Source organism: Apostichopus japonicus, chromosome 12 (assembly GCF_037975245.1).
Source record: "Apostichopus japonicus isolate 1M-3 chromosome 12, ASM3797524v1, whole genome shotgun sequence".
In the NCBI taxonomy this organism is placed as follows: domain Eukaryota; kingdom Metazoa; phylum Echinodermata; class Holothuroidea; order Aspidochirotida; family Stichopodidae; genus Apostichopus; species Apostichopus japonicus.
Window position 1 is genome coordinate 7,772,344 of NC_092572.1, and position 23,537 is coordinate 7,795,880.

The window sequence follows — 23,537 nt, forward strand, 5'->3', positions numbered from 1 at the left end:
TTGGTTTAGATTAGGTGAAAAATGCAGCACAGTGGTAACCAAACGTTCAACGTTGTGTGAATATATTACGTTAACAGTGGCAGTAGAGCCTGGGGTTTGTGGCCCCTCCACTATCCTGTCCTTTGAAAAAGTCCCCACTTCATACATTAAAAGTGTGACCCTCTTTGTCAATGAAAGGGATTTTTTTATGAATCTTAATGATTCTATCTTTATATGCAAATTTAGTATTACTATATTTTAGCACCATTTCGTACAATATAAACAAATATGACCTTTAATTTCTACGAAGTTAATATTTTCGTGTGCACTTGTTCATAAAGCAAAATCATGTAGTCACGCATTAATCATCGAATGCCACAAACGTCTATATAACAAATATTCAGAATAGAGGCTCATTTAAGGATTTCACAACAGTTCCCTTATAACTTCCATCAAAAATATCCAAGACTTTCAACAGAGCCAGTACAGTGGATCTGTGAAGCTTCCAAATTCGCACTGTCGGTCTCCACTATACCCCTACCATGCCCACCCCCCCCTCCCCAACACACACATACACATAATCTACCAAATAGAGCTAGAAATGTAAATGCGACAAAGAAACACATATTTTTTCTTGTCTTTTACAACTAAGTACTACAAGGACGTGTTGTGCATGAACAATAGTAGTATGAGTACAACGAACAATTATAATCATTAACTGGATGAGAACTGGGAGTACACTGTGAGTAATCAACGTCGCAATTGGTGTCAATGATCTAAGGTAAACGTGTTGGAAAAAAGATCAACTGATCTTTTCATTTGTATAATGGAATGTTAACTACAAACATAATAATATAGTTAATCTCCTAAAGCAAACTTCATTTACTCTCCAAATTAGCGCTTTTTCCAATAACCATGGTCTTCCATCCAAATGATACGAACATTAGCGTAGCTAGGTTGGTGTCAATACCTGGGGCGCGGGTTGCAGGGGATTCGATGCGGGTTGGTGTTGGGCTTGGATGCGGTAATGTCAAACACAGGAAAGAAATAAGCGCTCATTTGCTGCATCTCAAACGGGTCCCATGTTCCTTTTGACTATGAAGGAGCCACATCCTTGTGGCTAGAGGTATCAGAAATCAAAACTTGATCATCCAAGCCCAGACAAATGGTTGGCCTTGTGTGAGTTGTATTTATACCATACTTTTATTGCTGTAATGGGGCACCATTGCTCTTTGCCACGCCACGCCACGCCACTTGCAAACCTACCTACGTTTTTGTGAAACATGATTCGAAACAACCAGTCTAAACTAGAAAACATGGAGATATACTATTTAAATTTAAGATCATGTTTACAACTAAGTACTACAAGGACGTGTTGTGCATGAACAATAGTAATATGAGTACAACGAACAATTATAATCATTAATTGGATGAGAACTGGGAGTACACTGTGAGTAATCAACGTCGCAATTGGTGTCAATGATCTAAGGTAAACGTGTTGGTAAAAAGATCAACTGATCTTTTCATGTGTGGTTCATGTCCAAGATAAATTTAAAGCATGCATCTACTTTCAGTGGTTGTTTAACAAATGTAGCTATTTGTCATCAATAAATTTCAAATCAGCTAATCATTGATATTTATCAGGGTTTATTTAATCATGATGATGAATATTTCATTGTGCGGAAGAACTTTCAATATAAATGTATATGTTTTCCTTATTATTAATTATAGTTACACCAGCAATTGAAATTGTTGGGGAAAACGTAGTTGTAAATACGTATACTAGCAGGACATTTTCGGCTATTGAGGTTTCGGATGTAGAGATACAATGTGCTATTTTCAACACAATCCTACCGTTAAACGCGACGTGGTTACAGAACGGAATTTATAAAAAAAAACTGAATCTTTTAATGACGTCACGAAACTAGAGATGACTAATTTGACATCAAATTTCAAGTTCAAAATTAGAGTCAATATTCAAAATTTCACATGTAAAGTTAATGGCGGATATGTAGTCCACCAAGAGAGTGAAATTTTAATTCGCATCCAAAATCCAAACTCAGATACACCACACGACACATCAGGTAATAATGTCGTTCATTTATGACTTCCATTTAATTATAGTTTGGACTCATAACGAGATACCTCAGTGAAACGTTATTGAAGCTCGGTACAGTTTTCTTCACTTTCTCAGACAAGCAAATGCTCTATTGATTGTTCGTTCCTTAAATCAGTGGTAATTTGGATCACGAAGAGAATACTAATATCAATTGTAAACCGGCCTTTATTATTTAAAGGAACTATGTAATTAATGAAGTGCCATTAACACAAGCAAAAAAAACTTATAAAAATCTTTTTCTTTACTCAATTACTCTATACAGATACTGATGAAGGCAAAATTGGCGCATATTATTTTATCGTTCCAATCCTCTTCACTATATCGACCGTGACGAGTTTACTGATGTTTTATAAAGTTCAGAGTACGTAAATATATGCTATGATGGTATTGTTATTGGATTAATCTATTCATACTGACTTATGAAAACAAACTACAAAGTTTGAAACGTCACTGAAAACGTATTAATTTAATGGGGCAAACGAAGCTTCAGAAGTAGTTTGCCACAAAATTGAGACTCAATTTGTAAATTTCACGTGGCCAGTATAATATTTGGACGATTATCAAATTGCTGAACTGTCTATTTCCTGTCGCCCTTCTTTGCAATTGTTAATCTTTCAAAGGACCTGTTAGGTAAGTTTGGAGAATGCAAGTAGCTTAGCATTACAGCCCACATGACTGAGATTAATTTCAAAATAAAAAAAAATGTTTCAAGAGCAACCCTCTTCTGTCAATTTTGTGTAACCGAAAATAGTTAATTGTTATAAACTTACTAACAATTCAATCCGACTTCGATATCAATTCCCCTCATCTTGATAATCATTTTCAAAGTAAATTAAAACTTAGTTTCACAATAAAAATAAACATTCCTGTTGGAATTAAACAAGTCATTATTTTGAAAAGGAAGGGAAAATGTAAGGATAAATTATTTCTGCAAATTAAAAACAAAACAAACAGAAAATAAAAAAACGAAAATAAAGATAAAACTTTAGTCCATCTTAAAAATCAGGAGCTTAACGTGACGTCCTTTTCATTTCTGTGCTGTTACAGAATAGGTACATGTGATTATATTTCACACACTGTCTTATTTTTAGGGCTTAGATCACAGAGGATGGGCACTAAAGAGAGAACAGAGTAAGTCACTTCAACTTCCTTATCTGAGCTGTAAACACATATTCAAATTAACATGAAGTTTCCTAATGAAGTTATACTCAGCTATACTAAGCTCTTATAATTTGTACAATTTGGGATTTGTGTCCAAATTTATGCTTCTTTCTTCACAATAACAGTTACATATTTTGTCTTCATATTATCGCATTTCTAAGAATTATATTTTGTTTCCGTTTGAGGTAGCAGTATACTGAAGTTTTCATTAAACCTATTTGTAATAGTCAATATTTAGTTAATTTAATGTTATTTCAAGGGTGACAACAACATAATTTGAAACAATCAGCATACCTGTAAGTGAAGAAGTACAATATGAATCTCCAGACGATATGCATGGTTGGTGGTAAGTTTCGTTTTCCTTCTAAAACCTGCTTATTTATCAATTCCGTACGATCAGAGTTGTGGGAAGGTCGATGATAACTATAATTCATTGTAACAAAACTGAGTTGATGACTAAAAATGTTATAGTAATAAAGAATGCTTGTTAAATATGTATTGTAACGATTAATATGCAATATTGGTAAATTCCTAATCTATACACAGAGTACGCAAGATGCTGTGGGTTTTTAATGCCGTCCCTAGACAAATAAAAGGCAATATAGGTAACGAAAACAACCAATAGTTTGACAGTTTAGATGAGCAGTGTTTAAAACTGAGGTCACTGCTTCGACTACCGTTTTATCCATAAGTTTTTTTACTCTTTTCCATTTTCTCTTGGCTTTTCAAAGAGTTCTACTTCTATGGAGACAACACTGTGTTAAATCGAGGGGACATTATACTGACGAGCTCTATACCTTGTACGGGACGAATGAAGAGATGGATAGCATCTAGGAAAGGAAAAAATAGATCGCTTATAGTAGCAAATACTTTGTGTGGTATCTTAATGTATGTTGCATAGCTTCCTGATTACTTCACTATACTCTAACTACTGTTTAATTAAATATATACAATGCTTGCATTACCAATATACTATGTATGAAGAGATCGATGGCATCGAAATGAAAAGACAGATCCCCGTATAATAGCAAATAGGTTGTATGTTATGTAAATGTTTGTTGCATAGCTTCTTGGTTAATACAGTACACTCTAACTCTAGCAACTATGAAAAGAAACCGTTTGTTTGCAGGGCTCCTCCAGTGTATCAGAAACAGCAGCGGGTGCTATATCAGTCATGGAATCTAGATGAGTCGTCCAACTTACTGCCCACTTATCTTAAACCTTGTACACTTTTCAAGCAAGACGATCAGTTTTAATGGTTTAGCAGGCTAACGACAACACATTTAAAGGTTAAAAACAACACATTATTGGTGAACACAATAACTGAAAGGTGGAAGTGTGGGGGGGGGGGAGATTTTCCCAGGCTGGTCTGTATTTTAATGTAAAGACCAGCGGTGAATGAAGGGTTTTATATTTTACTGAACTGAAATGGAATTCAGAGATATATATTTTGTTATTGCAGATAACTCAGCAAACGAAGACTGGCTTCATATCAGATTGCTGGCTGAACATCTCAGACATATTCCGAAGCACAGAAATGTAGTAGAAATTGTGGCGGCTGACACAGTAAAACGTAGGCAATAAATTGCTTAAATTGTTTACATAAAATATGCACCTGTCATTGAGATTTGCCTTATCAACAATATCGTTTATTTCTTTATCTGATTCATGTTTGGAAAAATAAATGAACTTCTCGATATAATATATTCTTGTTCCACTTTCTATGATCCAAACACTGTAGTTCCTTACTACATTTACACGGAATACATCACAAATGGTACTTTAAGAGATGTCCTTTGTAAAGCGAAATACGACGATGTCTATTCCAAGACTATAAACATGCAGGGACTAAGTAGATCCGCTCAATCAACCGATGCCCTTCGGATTGGATCGTTTTATTGGAACCCCTGAAGGCCTTATTCTTTCTTGAATCAATAGACGTGAGTATCAGTGTCATTTGTTATCAATCAACTTACTAAAGTAAGATGCCTATGCGAATGGTTCTGACGTCGCCTCGAACTTCTCTCTGTTTTGTAACATATCTAACCCCAAGATTTCAGGATGAGCTATCAATGATAAAATAAGTCTTTATGAAAAGTCCTAAGCACTTAAGAACACTTTAATAAAAAATTATTTTACAGTGTGATCATCCTGCTATTTGTTCGAGAAAGGTTCTTTTAACACCTAACATGGTGTGCAAACTGTACGACTTCAACTTGCGATCAGCTACCAAGACAATGCTCTCAAATATCAAGTTTGAGGTGAGGAAAAAACTGTTTGGTTCTTCTTTTTCTTTTTTTTTTAACTTGTGCAAAATGCAACGATTATCTGAAAGTTCTTTCAAATGAATAAAACAGTACCACAATATTTAACAAGAGGACAATCCATGGAATTACAGATCTCATCACCTCCGCACAATTTAGGGCAATTTGAACTTTTACCTCCGTTGACCTTTGACCTCGATTCTTTGCACCCACATAAGTACTATTATAAAATTTATTCTCTACATTACTTGCGGTATGATAAGCATGTGATGAAAAAAAAACGTTTTCACATCTGGCCGATGACGTTACCAATCATGTATGCATGAGTTTCGATGGTCAGGGACATACCTACAAAGTTTGAAATTGATCAGAACTACAGTGTAGGTGGAGTCTGCGACACATTTTTTTTTTAACAATTTAGGCCAACATGACCTTTTACCTCAATTGACCCTTGACCCTGACCCAAAAAAGTGTCCTAATTTAAAATTTCTTCTCATCATTCCTTACATATCGTGGCTTTAAGTGTTGTTGACAAGCAGAAAAGTGGTAAACTAAATTTGGGGGGTTTGTTTGACCTTCGACATAAGACGCTTTCAATCTCTCAGACACGAGTTTACACCAATATACATCTAGCAAACAAATTTGTACTTGATCAGACTTGCGGTCTATGAGGAGTTTAGACACACGTTTTTCCTCACTTACTCACACTTATCCACGTACTCACATTTATGATAGTTAACAATTTCATATCCCTAGCCATCAATTGTAGGGAGGTACGATGATGAATTTATTTATAAATGAACATGCCATTGAATATTTTCTAAGTTATCATAACATGTTCCATACTGTGTGAATTACATGAACGTGCTCAAAATTTGTATGAAACCTTCGTCTTCCATGGTTTGCCCCGGAGACTATCTTCAAGAAACATTATGACCCAGAAAGTGATGTTTGGTCCTTTGCCGTTTTCATCTGGGAGATATTTTCTCAAGGTAAACGTTTTCAGTATTAAATTTGAAGTATACACTTCGAACGCAATATACATAAAGATAGCTGTATATTATACATATAATGAATGATATGTTAAGTCTAATTCTTTTTTTTTCAAATTTATTTTTAATATTAACATGAAATGCAAATTACTGTACAGTGAGAAGCAATTAATCTACTGTAAGAACATTCATTAAAGGAAATAGTGTCTTGTAATTGTTTCTGTTTTACTCAAGGTGCTTCTCCGTTTGATGGATTAGATATTATGAAGTTTGCTGCTCAGCCTGATGCTTTACCAGTTCTTTCAAAGCTTGTTTTATGTTCAGACGCTCTGTGAGTTATGTTCTATTTAGTTGTAGGTTTGTTACTATTGGACTGTTGAATTATATTATTTATTACTGCATATGAAAAATATACTTCACATGCTAAATATCTTGTTTGGAATTTATCATACTCTAAATATTATTTACAATTATTTATTCTTAAGAGCAAATTTTTGGATTAAAATCACGCTGGAAATACATTACGATGCATCAGCTTAATTATTTGAATTCATACTGATATTTGCTATATAAAAGTACAACGCAAGTTTACATTCTCTGTAATATGTTTTTCAATTCAGATACGAAGTTATGACGTCTTGCTTGAAGGTGGATCCTGCAGATCGAATTAGCCTTACGGCGTTAAAGACAAAGCTATTTCAGCTAATAGAAAATATCGATTGAAAATTATAAGTACAATGTACCGTTCCGAAGTTCAAGGCGCTTAGGACATAAATCCTTTTTTTTATGACAACACAGCTAGTAAAATGATGAGAGGCACATAATACATGGGACCAGATTAAATGGATTATTCGTCTTAAAGATTTTTGGTAACATCAGCTCTGTTCCTTTTTGCATCAGGTTAGTTGTGGTAAAGGACAGTTTTATGTAAAAAAGAGTTACTTTGTTGCTGTAAGATGTATTTTCTGTCTTCACGTTTCCTTGTTCATTACCAGCATGTTCATACATATTGAAGAAGCTAATACTATTATTTTTTTAAGTTCAGAGTAGGACTATATATCAGAAGATATGCTAAACTACAGCAACTACAGTGGTCGATATTCAGATGAGATTTACCGACCTCCGAGCTACCGCAATTTTTTTCCATATTGCTACAATATTACATAGAACACTGATATCTTACAGGCAAGAGCAGCAAAGGCTATCAAAAAAAAACTACATATGAATAAATTATACTTGTCATTTGGTATTACCTCAAGTTGCAGCAATCTGCTTGTATCAAGTCGTTTGTACCTGTACATAAAACGTTAACACATGTCCAGTTCCCTGATCGTGTAATAAATACATATAAGATGGAAAAATTGTAGTATTTCCGCAATTTATTCAATCAATAACAAAAATTGTTGATTATGTTAGATCAATTGTTTAAACAATTTGCACAAGACAATAATTCTGAGGAAAAAAATGTACAAAGCGCAACAATTGGCTAGTATGCAACAACTTTAATCATTGGAAATACAAAAGGTGTAACCACGTATGCCAATCTTGTTTAACATATTATCAGGCAGAGGGGAAATTAAAATAAGCAGGCAAGAGTGTGTAAGGGGACACTTTTAAACACCGTTCTCACCCACTTTTCGTATCTCTATTAGTTAACCTTTACGTTGAATTGAAGTAGCAATAACATTATTTTTAGTTTAATACGTAAAACACTTCTGTTCTATAAGTATAGATACATTTCGTCGGTTGCGACCGTAGTTTGCACGTTTCCGTTCTCTGGATAAATTCAGGTTTATTACGGTCTGCTTAGTTTTTAGACAGTATATGTTTGTCATATTTACATAATAGTGATACATATTACAATAGCTGCAGCTGTGGAATTGAACCAGGCAGTTAAAAAACAGTTGAGCAAAAACTACTAAAAAGAAGACAATATTTTACCCTTTTTTTTACTTGTTATCGTGTTATCAACTCAATTGGATGAATATTAAATAGGAAATGGCGATTAAAGTTATTCGATATTTAAAATACTGATGGAATTAAGTATTAAATCACACAGTTTTCATTATTCACTATTAATGCGTATCATAAAGCAATCACTGTCGATTTTTCAAAGTTCTCGCACTTTTCGTCATTAACACAAACTATAACTGTTGTAAGCTGTGATAAAGATGAGGTTTATTTTATTGATAAATTGTATTTATATGTTAAAAAAGCTCTTAGCAGTTGTTATTCTGGTTATCAAGTGGTAAACATGATTGATTGTTGATACATTACCGAAAATTACTGAGCTATGAGCAATGTTTATCGGCCAATAATGTAGTTTTGATAATTAATGAGTATTTGACTTCCACTACAGAACTTTTACGTAATAAATATGCTTTAAATATAATTCTATTATGACTCTTTGATAGAATTTGGAAGTATAATTTACCCGGCTTTAAAATATATGTATATCTACGTGAAGAATTACCGATATGTAACAAGATTGAATAGATGAAACCGGAATATGCAAATATAAAGACAAAAATTACCAGGTATTCGTCAAGACGCTAAAAACTACTACAACCATTTCCATTAACGCATTAAATGTTGTTTGTTTTCTCGTGATTTGGCAAAAGTGTTTCATAGACTTCAACAGAAACAAAAACTAGTGTTAATATACCTTTAGTCAGGGCGTCAATCATGGGGGATGTAGGGGGAAACGTGCCTCACTTTTTGAAGGGTGCATGGGGCACACAATATCGAATGTCCCCCTCCCCCAGGTATAGTGACTGACTAGGATTATCAGGCTTATAAAGATTCGTGTATCTAATAAAAGGAGCTGAAACATTGTTCTATGAGATAACTAGTTATTACTGTCCCATATGCGCACCCCCCCCCCTCCCATCCCTGTTGCAACAAAATTCTTTCATAGGCATAAACAGAAACAAAAACTAGTGTCAATATACCGTCATTCAGGACTTCATACCCAATAATGCTCTTAACATGTACGTGTTTCACCATGTTTTCATATTGGAGACATCTTTATAACAAAGTGCGTTTAGTCTCGTGTGCAAACTTCAAGAATGTTTCCGACTTTTGCTTAGGTTTCAAGTTTACTAATAATGATGAAGGCCCTCAGAAACACCCGCATATTATAAAGATAATTTAAGTCTATTTCATTTGTAATATGTGATTATTGTTGAAATATATTTTGACTGACATATCAATTCAGGGACCAAACAGTTTCAGACTTACATATTTTTGGATGTGAGTCCGCCCCTTGGGCCCCGCCGGGGCTGCTCCCCACATCAGGTGCCTTTACTCGGGCCCCTGGACCTCACTCGATAATGGATTTGCACAATGGAGCTCGCAGACGCCTTCAATGTTATCCATGATCAGTCCTTTATGCCCCCTCCCCCCACTTTTCAATTAGAATTAATGCCCCTTGCTTATATTAATGTAACCCTTGATGTGTCTTGCTTAACAGTCATCTGTTAGAATTAAAACAAAAGATCCATGCTGATTGATTTCCTTCTCACACTTAATATCAGAAGGTTCTATTAATAATACGACGGATCCACCAACAACTTATAAAGTTCATTCAAGTTTGACCTTTGGAGTGTTTCCTGTTCACAAATAATTCGAGTCGGATGACCTAAAATGACCTCTGCATAAACAAGATGTGCCGTGTGCTCTCTGCATTGCATCCACATTCGTAGTAGGGCATTAATGAAACATTCAATTGTGAAGTCTCCAGGATCGGTTGATTTCAAACAACTGTAGCAACGCTCACGAAGACTTCACAAACTCCGGTAGTTAAGACATTCGTTTTGAGTACATTAAATGACGCATTAAAGACTGATTACATTTACATATCTTTTGGAAACAATTCATTTCCCCATGTTCCTTTCTTTGGGTTGAATTTTGGTACACTCATGGTAGATTGCGAAGTCGTCCCACATTGATATACTAAAACGTAGATAAGAGAGAAGTGGAATAAGTTAATACAATGAACGTAACGATTCTGCAAGAAAAAAGAACGTAAAGAAGGCCTGTTATTAGTAGGTTATGAACAGGTCCACACATGAATACACTTAATCGTAAACCGAAAAATACTAAATGTAATGGAGAGTTAGTTTAGTACATATTTTGAAAGTTAGTAACAAACATTTCATGAAAATTGAAAAAAAGAACATTAAAATGAACCAACTTCCAACTAAATGTACACACAATTAAGTTTCTTTATCTGGTTCTTGTATATTGTCCAAAAAATCGTATTCAGAATATCACTCACTTTTCATGTCCAATCCCGTCAAAGCTGATTCCACTTTCTGTTTGTCTTCTTCTTTTAATTCCTTCGGTACCGAACATTTTACGAACCTTCATAAGAGAATATAAAGAAATAAATATATAATATTATATATATATATATATATATATACAACGAAACAAAAGTAATAATTCATCACGATAACAAAAGATAACACTAATCACATTTCACAGATGATTATAACGAGGTATTATTAAACATTCTTACTGTATGATTTCTGGATATTTTCGAGTTGTAAGGCTGGTGATAATTGATACGAATTGGTTTTCGTTGATGTTCATTTCCAGAAATATCAGGATTTTTAATGAGGGCAGTGTTACGTCTTTTATGAAGTCAATAGCACAATCTTCTCTAAGTGTCATTCGTCTCAGTCTTACCTGTTGGAAGACAAGTAATTAAAAAGACGTTAACATTAAGGAACGTCATATATGTGCACGTTGAATAACTCAAAGAACAACACAAATTCAACAATAACCATTTATCGAGGCATATCACATTAATGCGTATTTTTACAAGAAACATAAATGTAGTAAAACTAAAACAAATGACCAATCAAATTACGATACGGTTACGATATAAAGAACATCCATTAGAGTAATATGTTAAATGAATAAAATAATTACGATGGACAATCAGCCGTTTCTTAAAACAAGCTTAGGAATCATTTTTTGACAAGTTGAACATAAATTCAAAAATTAAATGAACCACATTTTGTTTTAAAATAAATTTACAGCGTTACCACTACTTACATCGGAAGCATTGCAAGCATCGCAGAATTCTGTTAAGGCAACTCTGTGGTGTTTCCTGTCAAGATGCTGTATGTTAATGTTCATATAGCCACCCAGTGTACCCCTTTTGTCGTACATGCTGTTTATAATTGCCTGCCTCTTCTCGAGATTACTCATTTCATAAATACAGTCGATCAAATTGTTCCACATTTTCTGATCCTCCAAGAGAGATTTTACTGCTTTATCCAATCTAGAATGATTCATGCCGAACATAAACTGTAATAACCTAACCGTTGCTTCGTCATTACTCTTTTTTATAAATTCATCTATCCACGCCCACTCTTTATCCTTTTCTGGCACATACTGAGCAGCTAGAAATTCCTGAAAGAATTCATGATAAAACATGATTCCAGCAAAGGACGAAAAAGCCAATTCTTCTAATTGACTTCCTCCGCTTCCTACCTTCTTTGAATACTTGAGCAAACCTACGTCTAAGGCAAGTTGGGTATCTTTATCACCAAGTTTATCATTCCAATACTCGCGTTTACCCAATGAAAGGCTCATTTTGTTTTCAAATGCTATTTTACCAAGTCTAGCTTCCAGACTCTTAATATCTTCTTGAATGGACTGGTTATTAACTTTCTGCACGTATCGGGATTCCAAACAGGTAATCACTAACCTTATTATTGTTGTCAGTTTGTTAACATTCACTTCTTTATATTTCCCTGTTGGATCTAACATTCTGCATGTAATTATATGAACAATCATAATCAGCAGGAGGGGTGTTTCAGAAAAATTTTGAGAAATTTCGTTTAATTCCATACAATCAGTAACCTTGTTTGAAAGTATTTCAAAAGTATCATAGGCTTCCGGGTTCTGTCCGTCGTTTCGTGGAACAATGTTATCTTTCTGCTCTGATTCTCCTTGCATTATCTCGTCATGAGCAGCGGGAATTAACATTTTTGTTGCATCATCCGTCACCTTGTCAGGTTTAATGTTACTTTCATTTGCTTCATTTATGCCATCTTCTGTAAAAATGTCCTCGTCTTTTCTTTCTTCGTTTTGAAGTTTTTCCACATCAACAGTTTGGGTTTGCTCCGTTATGTCTTGTTTTCTCTCTCCCGAGGTTTGTTTATTTTCTTCGTTAACCTCATTTATGTTTTTACCATTCTTTCCCCTATTCATCGGATTTTCATACTTTACATTTTCGGCATTTTTATATCCTTCATCTGTCACCGGCTGGCTGACGGTATTTGTCGTCATCTTTGATTCGTGGATCAAGGTTAGTTGGGGTATTACTTGTGATTTAAAGTAATATTTGCAGGTTTTATGAATATACTCATTGACTTGAGAATTACTGAAACCATTCAATTTTACCTTAGAATATGGAAGGGCAAATGAAGCCTTCATATCATCAACTTCACGAGACGTTACCCAAACCTTGATCTTTTTAAACTTAACAGTGTTTATTTTATCATGGAGTAAATTTTCGACCGTCAGATTAGCATCATTTTCACCCTCCTCTTGAAGGAGATTGACACGTTCTTCTTTATCGTTAGTAGGATTCTCAGGAGATGTACTGGTACTAATCGTAGACATCGATAGCTCATCAAGCCCATCCAAGAGTACTTGAAACTCAAAATTCAGAAATATTTCAACAATATCTTCCACCATCAAATCGTTTCCAACAGGCATCATTTTTTGGACAATTTCGGAAAGTATCATCGAGGGATCAACCTCTTTAAGGTGAATATATATTAGTATAGGTTCACTGGTTTGATTTTTTCTGCCAATTTTCGGAAGTTTCATTTTTGATGCCCAATCGCTAACCAAGTGTTGAGTGTAGGTTGTCTTCCCGTAACCTAAATCTGCTATGATGATCACCCGATTATTATCGTAGTTAAACTCCGGTGTAGACAGAATGTCGCTGTCGTGATGACTGACGTCACCGTTCTCGTTAGTGACGGTGCACTGGCATGTAGTGTAAAGGGCATGTATTGGTATTGGTTCACTCCATGGTAGTGGTTTGATGAAGCAAAATTTCTCGTAGTATTTCATTAGCCCTTCTACTAATGTATTTTTCCTCTCTAAAGAAAATAATAAGCATATCAATGACTACAAAGATTGTACAACGTTGTGATTTTATTAAAAGGAATGGTTTCAATGGGCAAGAAATTTATATTTTGCATTAAAATTTGAGTATGACAGGCAGGGATGACATCAGCAATAAACATAAAACTGTTATGTTATGACCACTATATGTATGATACCTGCATTGATGATGCGCTATCTTTTGTTAAAAATAGAAAACCTCTTTCATTCATTATCATCGTGTAGCTATGAAATCTCCTTGTTGCAATAATTCAGCAGCATACTTGTTTTCTCCTATTCTAGTTTTAAAGATCGACTCGTATGTTGTTGTTTTTAGCTTTTTCACATATGTTACTGAATGTGTAAGCTATAAAGTTGTACCTCATAATGGAGACTTGTTTTTTATAATACCCGTAATTTCTTAGGGCAGTCGCGTCAAGTCTTCTTGCATTGGAATAATAATGTTGAAGATGAACAATTATCTCATACCTTCAAGGGATTTTTTCTTCGGCTTCGGTTTTGGTTTTGGTTTCGTATTTGTGGTCTGTGTTTCCTGCTGTAAGAACAGATATGGAATTTATTCAAACAGATGGATAACAGGAACACATTGTGATTAAAGACTATAAAGTAAAAGAGATATAATATCCTTCTTACCACGTATGGAACCCGAGTTGCGATCTGTGTATACGTACCTAAATAAACAAAAATTAGAATATGATCGGTTCAATTATTGTGGCTTTGATATTTTAATGTTCGTTGTTAATATGCAAAAGAATTTAATGCAGCTTTGTAAATTGTATTATTCTTTATATGATTATATAAGGGGATATTCAACTGTCTATACCGGCGGCTATCGCAGGAGAAGCAATGAACGGCGGTACAACACAAGCGATCTCCCAGGCGGTAGGTTGCGTGCATCCAACGATAGCGTTATATCTCGGTTCATTCATACATCAGACTCATTAAACATCAATTTTCATCTGAAAATTTTACACTTGTCTTTTGCCAATATTTAAATGAAATATAGCCAACAATGTGTGCAAACGCTGTAAAGATGTTCTCTACTTTTATAATAGTTAACAGTCTCAAAACAAATTAGATGCAGAAGTAAAATAACATGAACAACAGAAATAGGCTATAGTGTATGTAGTACGGTGAACAACACTACAAAGTCAGCCTGGATATGTCGCAAGGTATACTATATATGCAGTTGTCATAACAACATGATATAATTTTGTATCAGGACAGGAGTAGAAGTGCACTAACAAGGTCACTATATATACACTCACTACACTCAATTGTATGAACTGGCAGTGGCGGCAAAAGAAATAGCAAGTTTGGGGTTGGCTAGGAACAGTTGGGGGAGGGGGAGGCATTTGAAATAAAAAAAAAGATACCTGAATAAAGGGCAAATCAGGAGAAAATTTAATGGGCAAGAGCACACGTCCTACCCACCCGATCCACCATCCCACGCCTCATCCGTTACGATAATTTAAATTGATAAATATTTGCGACTTATTTACAATGACTAGCTCAGCAAAGTTTCGAGTGAAAAACAAGACAAAACTGTAACTTGCTCTATGATTGCAACTGTACACAGTTACTGTCTGCAAGTACATGACCATCAGAAGCTGCAGCACTATTATTTAGTTCTTGTTCGCCCTTGTGGAGATTATGGAGAGCACAAAAATATGTATGAAAGTATGCTTGAAATATTCTAGCTTTCTTGAGGTCAATATTATCTGTTGTGACAACGACTCAAATCATTATTTTCTCCTATGCAGATAGTGTGCTGCATAAAAGTTTGCAGTTGCCAGAATACTTTTTGCTACATATTTGGGAGTTGAGACGATCATGGTTTTCTCTGTTGTTGGTATATTCGGATTATTGAACGAAATTAGATCATTTCAAAACACCATACTTATCCTTACCTCTTCTTCGATACAAAAAGCAAGCAAATAGGACTAATACCACGAGGACGATAACAATTCCAATAACGACAAAGGGCCAGGCGACTGGACCTTTAGGGCTACTCGTGGGTTGCATTGGAGGAGAGTCTTTGCAGGCTCCTGAAACGATATAATCAAACAACGAAGATTGTACATGTCAGGTCACGTCAGGAATTTCAATGAAGATATATCTCAATGTTTCGTGTTATCGGCCACAACTGCGATGTTATCATATACACGCTTTGAAGCTGAAGAATGACCTCCTTCCCATACTGCTTTCTACGCTGTCGCAATTTCATTTATCATTGGCAATTCCCCTTTATACCTGATAGAAGAAAAGTCACAAATCCTGGTTCTTACACTATTGATATAGGTTTGTTTCTCCAAAGACCTATAATTTCACTATTGCTAAGGGTATACGTTTTGCCCTAATTGTGGGTAAAACAAGGACGTGTGTTACATTTGCTTAATTCCAAGGGGTTAACCAAATGTGTCCAAATTTACGCTTCCAAATACAAATAAGACATAACTATGTATATCACTTCGTTATGAATATTCTACACTGTCCGTCTGGTATGTTCAAAATGTGTACGTTATTCAATTCAACTGTAAAAAACTGAGTCTTTACGAATATTACTTCTGTAAAATCAAGGAACACATTATAAACAGTCACGGTACCTGTCTTTATCCTAACAGTGCTGGAGTAAGTATCAAGGAGAGAGAGTAATGGAAAGTCTGAAAAGGAAGCAATGCATCTGAAAGTAGCATCTGCTCCACAATCAGGTGTTGTGTATTCAATGGTTTTCTCAGTGTACCATCTGTCACCCATTTCTTTATGAGTTTGCTCTTCTTTGGTGAAGCTCACTCCAGACTGGTTAGTTACAATCCAGTCTACGTCCATCATTGGTCGAGAGCCATTCACATAGCAAGTCAATGATCCATAAGTGGTAACATTCAGTTGACAGCCAGTACAGGTAGAACCACAGGCATCAATCAGTGGGCACGGGGGATCGGGTCGACCTGTCAGGATAAATTGTTCACGATATTTACTCAGTGTTGTTGACTACTGTGAAAATTTGTATTTCAATTGATACAACATTATATTAATATCAATGGATTCAAAATGTTACAACTGCACCGCAAACTAAATAATAAATAATAAATAATATAGAAAAGGGATGTGTTTATTACTGTAAATTAAAAGCGCCGTGTTTGATGTATCTTGTTCAAAGTTTTCAAAGTAAGCTGTCAACGTATAGCTGTTTTCATGTTGTAACTGGCTATTAATGATTCTAAGAGATCCATTGACGGTTAACTCAAATTCCCCTTTCTGGTATTCGCTGCCACCTGATATGCCATCTACGAGTGATAACAAAGGAACGGTGCTCGTTGTTAATCCTTTGTACCAATACAAGTCGTAGTTGGAGCCTAAAACATGGCATGGAAGCTCAAACGACTTTCCCATTTCTGCAGAACACTTGGGCTGACACTGAACATTGCTTGCATCTGTTAAGAAAACATAATATTTCATATACTTTATTTACATATTAACGGAATGAGACTCGGTGTTTTTAAAACAAATAGTTGATATATGCTAATTCAATAGTATCTTATAGAATGCAATCGACAGTGAAGATTGATTAAACAATCGTTAATCTGTAACTTTTAAAACATGAATTTGTTCCGTTGACCGGTGAATATAGAGCACTTCTTTATTTATGCTTTTGTATATATTACTTTACACATATCATATTTTATTCAGACTATTTTCCGATTATGTCTTGAATAGCTGTTATCGTTTAAAAAACAAGCAATTGTGCAGTTTTTAGTAATATTGGAAATCACAAAGAGGCGATTGTTCAGACTGGGGTTTAAGTTTATATTCAGTAGCCTCTTTCCTTCCATCATTCTTCCCAAACAGTTCGGAAACATTGTTTTTTTTTTTCCTACTTTGAAATCCTCTTGACGCCACTGATCAGAGATCAATTGCCATGCAGTCATTACTTTGATATATATGGTAAGCATTAACAAATTAATTCTTATTTGTCTTACCTCCAACATATATAAATGACATTATTAGAACTAAGATCGCAACTGTCTGGTGTATCAAGTCCATCATGTTCTTGAAGTATCAAACGATCACTGTGTATTTAGAAGATAACAATATATATATATATATATTATTAAGACAATTACAACAATTTACAATCATATTTAATAAACAATGACCATTTATTTATTAATGAAGTAGTCGTCGGGAAATTAGTAGAAGGATTACGTTCCTGTCCGTATTCTCTTTCCTTATTTCAAAGTTTTAATGACTGTTTCAATGAACTAATGTTATAGGCCTCAAATTTTTGAGTTACTGCAAAATTGAAAGTAAGATCTTAATAAGAATACATAGTTCTAAGCTCACAAAGATTCAAGTTATCTTCAAAAGAAAAGTCACGTGATACAGGGGCCTATACGGGGCCTATTTTAAGCTCCTTCAATTGACATGTTTAGAATATTTGTTACCAATGTGTGTCAAGCAAAATGGCGTCGGGGTTTCATTCATTTATGATATGTTTCTTACAAGATGCAAAAACAATCGACAGTGTTTTGGTCGAATTATTATAATGTATGCAACAACAGATAAACACCAAACATTTTAGTCCACACATACGGTTGACTTCAATCATGTCTATTTTAATATACTTAACAAGTAGAAAAAGCGTATATAAACTGCCTCTCTTTTTAGTAAATACGCATGACGGATACCAAACTACATTAGCAATTTGCTAAAAAACAGTAGAATATTTTAATACAGTTGCGCTACGTACACAAAAGTGGAAAACAAAGATGTAAAATGGTTTGCAAATACATTGTCAGGTAAATTGACATACGTTTAGTTTCGTCTCAGCTAAAGTTGAGCTGTATCAACAAAAGCAAATTAGATTTTCGATATAAATGTTAAGCACAATAAAAGCACCATCGCCTAATAACCTGTAACTGTGACTGTAAAGTGAAGCTGATATTCCAATGCCTAACTTCCTAGTAAACTGACAACCAACCATCGAAACATTTTCTATTGATTTAATTTTCTGAAGGATCAGCTACGATGAAAGGTGCACTAGAAATACTCCTAAACTCTCTTCGGGCATATTCCAGTACCAAATGTTAATTTGCATCTCCATCGACAACTAAAGTGTTTCACCAATTAGTTATTTTTTGCCCAACGAATCATTTAGTTATTTGCTGCGTTAAAGAGGGGTAGGGCGACGCCTGACCCCCCCCCCCCCACTCCCGACACACACTTCCAGAGCACCAACTTACACGATGTAGTATTTGCTTTTATGTTGTTTGATTTGTTATGAGCAGTTTTGTGGATTTGTAGAGGAAATCCTGATGACGTCCCTTGCGACGTCAACGGGCACTGGAAATTAAGACTCAATATAAGGAAGTAAGAACTGAAAGAACTGATATATTTTGTATAAAATATGAGTAAAGGATTGCGTTTTTCCTTCGGGTCGAAAGGTACAACAACTAAAATGTCAACGTTTCAGGTGCCATCATCTGAAGTACTTACAAATATCCACATTCTCCCTCCCCTTCCCACCAGTTACGTATATTGGACCATATAAGTGCACCTGGTGTATCTGGTTTACTACGATAACAACCCACAGCAATCGTCTTTATCAAAATACAGCTACTTGACGTCACATTACATTCTTGCGATATGTACTAATACAAGGGTAAAGCTTATGTTATACTAGCATATCAACACATAAAGGGGTGTGGTATAACAAAAAAATTCCCTTGCTTTGGTAAAGGGAAGTTTAAGATTACTTATATTGTAACATTTCTATGTCTGCAATCTTTAAAGTTTTACTTTTCCTATCAATGTATTAATGCTGAATAAAAAAATATATATAAAAAATACCTCTGTTTCACAACAATAAGAACCTCGCAGAAATTCATCTGCATCAACATATCCTTAATATTTTCTATATAGTTCAATATGACGTACGTAATTAATGTCACTCAGACATAATTGAAGATCATTCCTTTGTTATTCAGTTGCCTTACTCAAATATTTCTTTATGGCTTTTCGTCCTGCCTAAGTTCTGTCACCCAGCATTGTGCCTAAAGAAAATTCTTCTCTCTAATAGTAGACAGTTTAAGCTCTATGGTAACTGTCCTTTGACCGCAGTTATGAGAAAGGTTGAAGAACTCATGAAAAAGGTAACCTTATTCGAAACATTTCTGAGGAAAATATGGAAAAAATATTGGAAATGTAGTGGTGGGACCGAGCTGAATTAAATGTAGTAGCTTAACTTTTATACTAAATCTCGATCTGATGGAAATGTATGTGAAGTCAGAGAAATGGCCGCCTTAAGTGCAAATGGTTCATGTTGGTATATCTATTGAATTTATGCTCCTGTGAGTACCATTTATTCTATTTCGTGAACTGCTTGACATACATAACTTTGCAGTTTCTACTTCAACAGGAACGTCCATCCATTGCTTGCATCGCTCCCTAGACAATTTCCATGCAAGAATAGTATCAAGCTAACGTTGCATGGGGATACGCCGAATCTGAAACCATTGTCTGTATAATTTTAACTTGCGGTATGCAGACTTACAAGATAAGATTACTGTATATATTAGTTTGGGCTCTACAGTATTTACAATACTTCTAATATCAGGTAAGGCGATAATCATTATCTTCTTGACATGTACACGCACTCGTATTGGGACAAAGGTCAATGGCAACTGATAAAGTTGAAGCTATATATTATCATGCTGAAGATCACATGTGTTAAAACATAAAGGCCTTCTTTATATTATCATAGGAAGAGAAATGGGAATAAATTAACAAGAGAAATATCTAACTTGATTTCTTTATCTTAACCGAAATTCCATTTGCAAGGGTACAACAATCACCACAATCTCGTTGTTGTCCTGGAGCTGTATAGGATATATTACATTTTTACTTTGAACATTTTGCAGAGTTGATAAAGCTTAAGAAACATTGCGTTGCCTTCTTTTGAACAAAATCTGCCTGCCTTTAGTGAAACCAAAAGGAACTCCTTTTACTCGTGTTCTATCTTCTCACAGATTATTCATGCCATATGTGTAATGTGAATTAATATTTGAAAATGTGGAACGAAAAGGGGCATGTCATACCGGTATGATTTAAAACCGATATTTATGAGGGGCAGTAAAGTGCCCCTCCCGTGTACCTTCCCATCATACCATTCCTTCCCACCACAACCCCATACCATGACATCATAAATGGATTCGCTGCAGAGTCAGCTACCCCGAAAACTTTAAAGAACAAAATTAAAAAGGAATCTTCACGTAATTATACGATGACGATTTTTTATTGAACGTGGTGTTACAGATAGTTAGGGCTTTTTAGCCTACTAGTCATTAGTATTTCAGTTTTTTTTCACATGTATGGTAATATGTTATCTTCTTGGAATACCAGTAAAGGGAGCTACCTAAGTTTAGTACGATAGCAATTAATGTAATACATATGATATCAAAATAAGCACAGGTAAGAATTGTAATTGATACTGCCACAGCTCCTTAATATAGGTCTAATTAGTTAACATGTTTAGATTTGAACTTCTCTGAAGGATTTTGGCAAATGTAGTAAGATATTAAATTTACCGGAAACGCACTATACTTACTACCAAAGAAATGCAGAGGTGCATCTTGCTTTCTTTGGCTCACCACTGGCTTTTCATTAAGGATAACGGTAAAATAAGCAAAATGAAATACACCTGTGATATGAAATCAAGAAGCTTGCAATGCAACTTTAACAGGAAAGAAAATCAACAGGAGATATCGTTAATTTTGAATGATTTGTGAGGTCAGGTAACATTTTCCTTGGCTCTTTGTCAATTTGGCTCTGGTTCTCGAAGCCTCTGACGACGACAGGATGTTATACATTATTGGAAAGTGTGTCTTGTTTCGAAGTAGTAACGTTACCACATATGGTATTTAACATCGTACGTTAAAACTACATGTACTTTGGTTATTTCCATGTATAGCGGGAACAACCACCGTTACCCACCGAAAGGAACCAAGACACAGCCGAATCTAACCCAGTGACCGATGTAGAGGAATCTGCTCATTCGACGCCATGCTTCGTCCTCGAGTCAAAGTTTCAAACTAATGATTATGTCTAGTTAACCTAATCAGACATGATCATAGCATTAATTACAATGTGACAGTTTACTACAGAAACTTTAGAACGCTGCAGCGAGTAATCGTTCTATTAACTTGGCACACTAAGCGTTCAAGGCCTGCCAAAGCCTAGACAGAAATTTTCAACTGGCAAGTCCTACAATACCACATGATAGTTTAGGTATTGTCTTGCCATGGCACTTGAAAATGTCCATATAATGACCGTTTATATTCTGAACTAGAAGATGAGCAAGCTTAGCATACTCAACCCCAACCTTTCCGTCTGCTCGTACGGAGTAATATCAACAATTAACTAAAGAATTTCGTTTGGAAAATGGTTTAGCCTATAGACTAGCATCTTCAGACCTTATTTTCACACCAGCTGTACTTTGATTTATGCTCTTTCACATGAATGCAGAAAAGCAATAATGGTTGCTGATAATATGCCATCGAGCGGATGGATATTAATCTTATCATGGCATGGTACCTATATATATATATATATATATAAGAGTAGTTCCCTGCAATGACGCAATAGACCTACTCGTCTTAATACTTACGTTACTGATACAATGATTACTGCATATCTTACATTCTATGCAAGGATGATTTACATACTACGTGTTAAACAGCAAGTATATTGAAACGAAAGTATATATTTATCTTAGGTAACCTGTTCAAAGTACACACTAAAGATACTCGAACTCACGATTAGATTAACAATGTATGTGTGCTTATACAACAGCAATTGTTTCAATAGCGTCTGCTTACGGCTACACACCATTTTACACCGTGTAGGCCCTATGGTGATATGATCAATTAGAGAGCCAGCCGGGAGACTCCTCTCATTTCTTACTGATTGGAAAGGAGGGAAATATGGAGGTTAGGCATAGTCCCAGGTGCCGGGGTTAGCATGTAGGCTGGACAAAATATGGAGGAAACTAGGAATACACACATATACGCAGTTGTTTTCCCGTATGTTCCGGCTCTCAGTCGCATTCACACCACAACCATTACACAAGTTAACCTATATTTGTGTAGCCTATAGGCTAGACATATGAAACCATAACTATGGTAATCCAGGTTTATCGGTCGATAATCCTGAATTGTCACCGATAAACCTATATTTCAGTTGATAATTCATGTTTATATAACTTACTTTGATTAACCTGGATTTATCAATTGAAAATCTCGAATTTTCGGTTGAGATTCCTAATTTTATTCCAGTATCTAAGTTTACTGGTCGAAAATCCTGGTTTATCAGCAAAATTTTCTCCATTAATCGATTGAGTATTTTGACAGTTCGTCCTAACGACACTGGTCTATAAATAGCGCTGTCTGACCAGCTTTAGCAGTCTCTATTCCATTACAGTAAATAGGCCTATATGATCGTGCGTGCTTGATAATATTATGATTATGTTCTCGTTCCCAGTTTGCCTGTAGTTTTGCGATATAAAAAGGCAGACGCCTGCTAAGTGAAATATGACAAAATATACAATGCAGAAGCACTTACAGAGTTTATAATAATTGAAATCATCATGTTTCCTCTAAAAATATAACTTACCCTTTAGAAAATGGCTCCTGTGAATTCACTTGTATTCCAACACATCGTGTACGTTACAAAGTATTCAAAATGGCGACGACGGCGTCTTTTGACATTATTGCACAATAGGGGAATTCCGGTAGCGGTCGCACTTCTATTATCAGTAAAACAGGATCAAATTTAAGTTTGAATGTACATCAATTGACGTATCGTGTCGGG

At 35.1% G+C, this 23,537-nt stretch overlaps 2 protein-coding genes and 1 long non-coding RNA gene across 3 annotated transcripts in view; 2 read left to right on the forward strand and 1 right to left on the reverse strand.

Moving 5' to 3' along the window:
• LOC139976899 (uncharacterized) overlaps positions 1–5,622 on the forward strand; it is a 134,645-nt gene extending 129,023 nt beyond the window's left edge. Inside the window, exon 8 of the mRNA XM_071985784.1 lies at positions 5,401–5,622. Coding sequence (XP_071841885.1) covers positions 5,401–5,607 — 207 coding nt within the window. The 3' untranslated portion in view covers positions 5,608–5,622. The remainder of the gene's footprint in view (positions 1–5,400) is intronic.
• A 640-nt stretch (positions 5,623–6,262) lies between these two features.
• LOC139976912 (uncharacterized) lies at positions 6,263–8,206 on the forward strand. The gene is made up of 3 exons (XR_011796314.1): positions 6,263–6,515; positions 6,750–6,846; positions 7,136–8,206. It is a non-coding gene; the product is annotated as an uncharacterized lncRNA (long non-coding RNA).
• Positions 8,207–8,346: 140 nt separating this feature from the next.
• LOC139976886 (uncharacterized) lies at positions 8,347–23,537 on the reverse strand. The gene is made up of 11 exons (XM_071985760.1): positions 23,340–23,537; positions 17,651–17,740; positions 16,790–17,104; positions 16,277–16,618; positions 15,581–15,718; positions 14,304–14,341; positions 14,139–14,205; positions 11,580–13,645; positions 11,038–11,207; positions 10,795–10,880; positions 8,347–10,469 (listed from the first exon to the last, which is right to left on the reverse strand). The coding sequence occupies exons 2-11, from the start codon at positions 17,715–17,717 to the stop codon at positions 10,369–10,371; spliced, it is 3,390 nt and encodes a 1,129-aa protein (XP_071841861.1). The 5' UTR covers positions 17,718–17,740; positions 23,340–23,537; the 3' UTR covers positions 8,347–10,368.

What these genes read in the sequence shown, in the direction of transcription:
- LOC139976886 (XM_071985760.1), bottom strand. Translation starts at nt 17,717, where the DNA reads ATGATGGACTTGATACACCAGACAGTTGCGATCTTAGTTCTAATAATG. An exon ending in CTTTTTGTATCGAAGAAGAG is followed by an intron (nt 14,342 to 15,580) that starts GTAAGGATAAGT and finishes TTGTTTATTTAG; the next exon opens with GTACGTATACACAGATCGCA. An exon ending in ATGCTTGCAATGCTTCCGAT is followed by an intron (nt 11,208 to 11,579) that starts GTAAGTAGTGGT and finishes GTCTTCCAACAG; the next exon opens with GTAAGACTGAGACGAATGAC.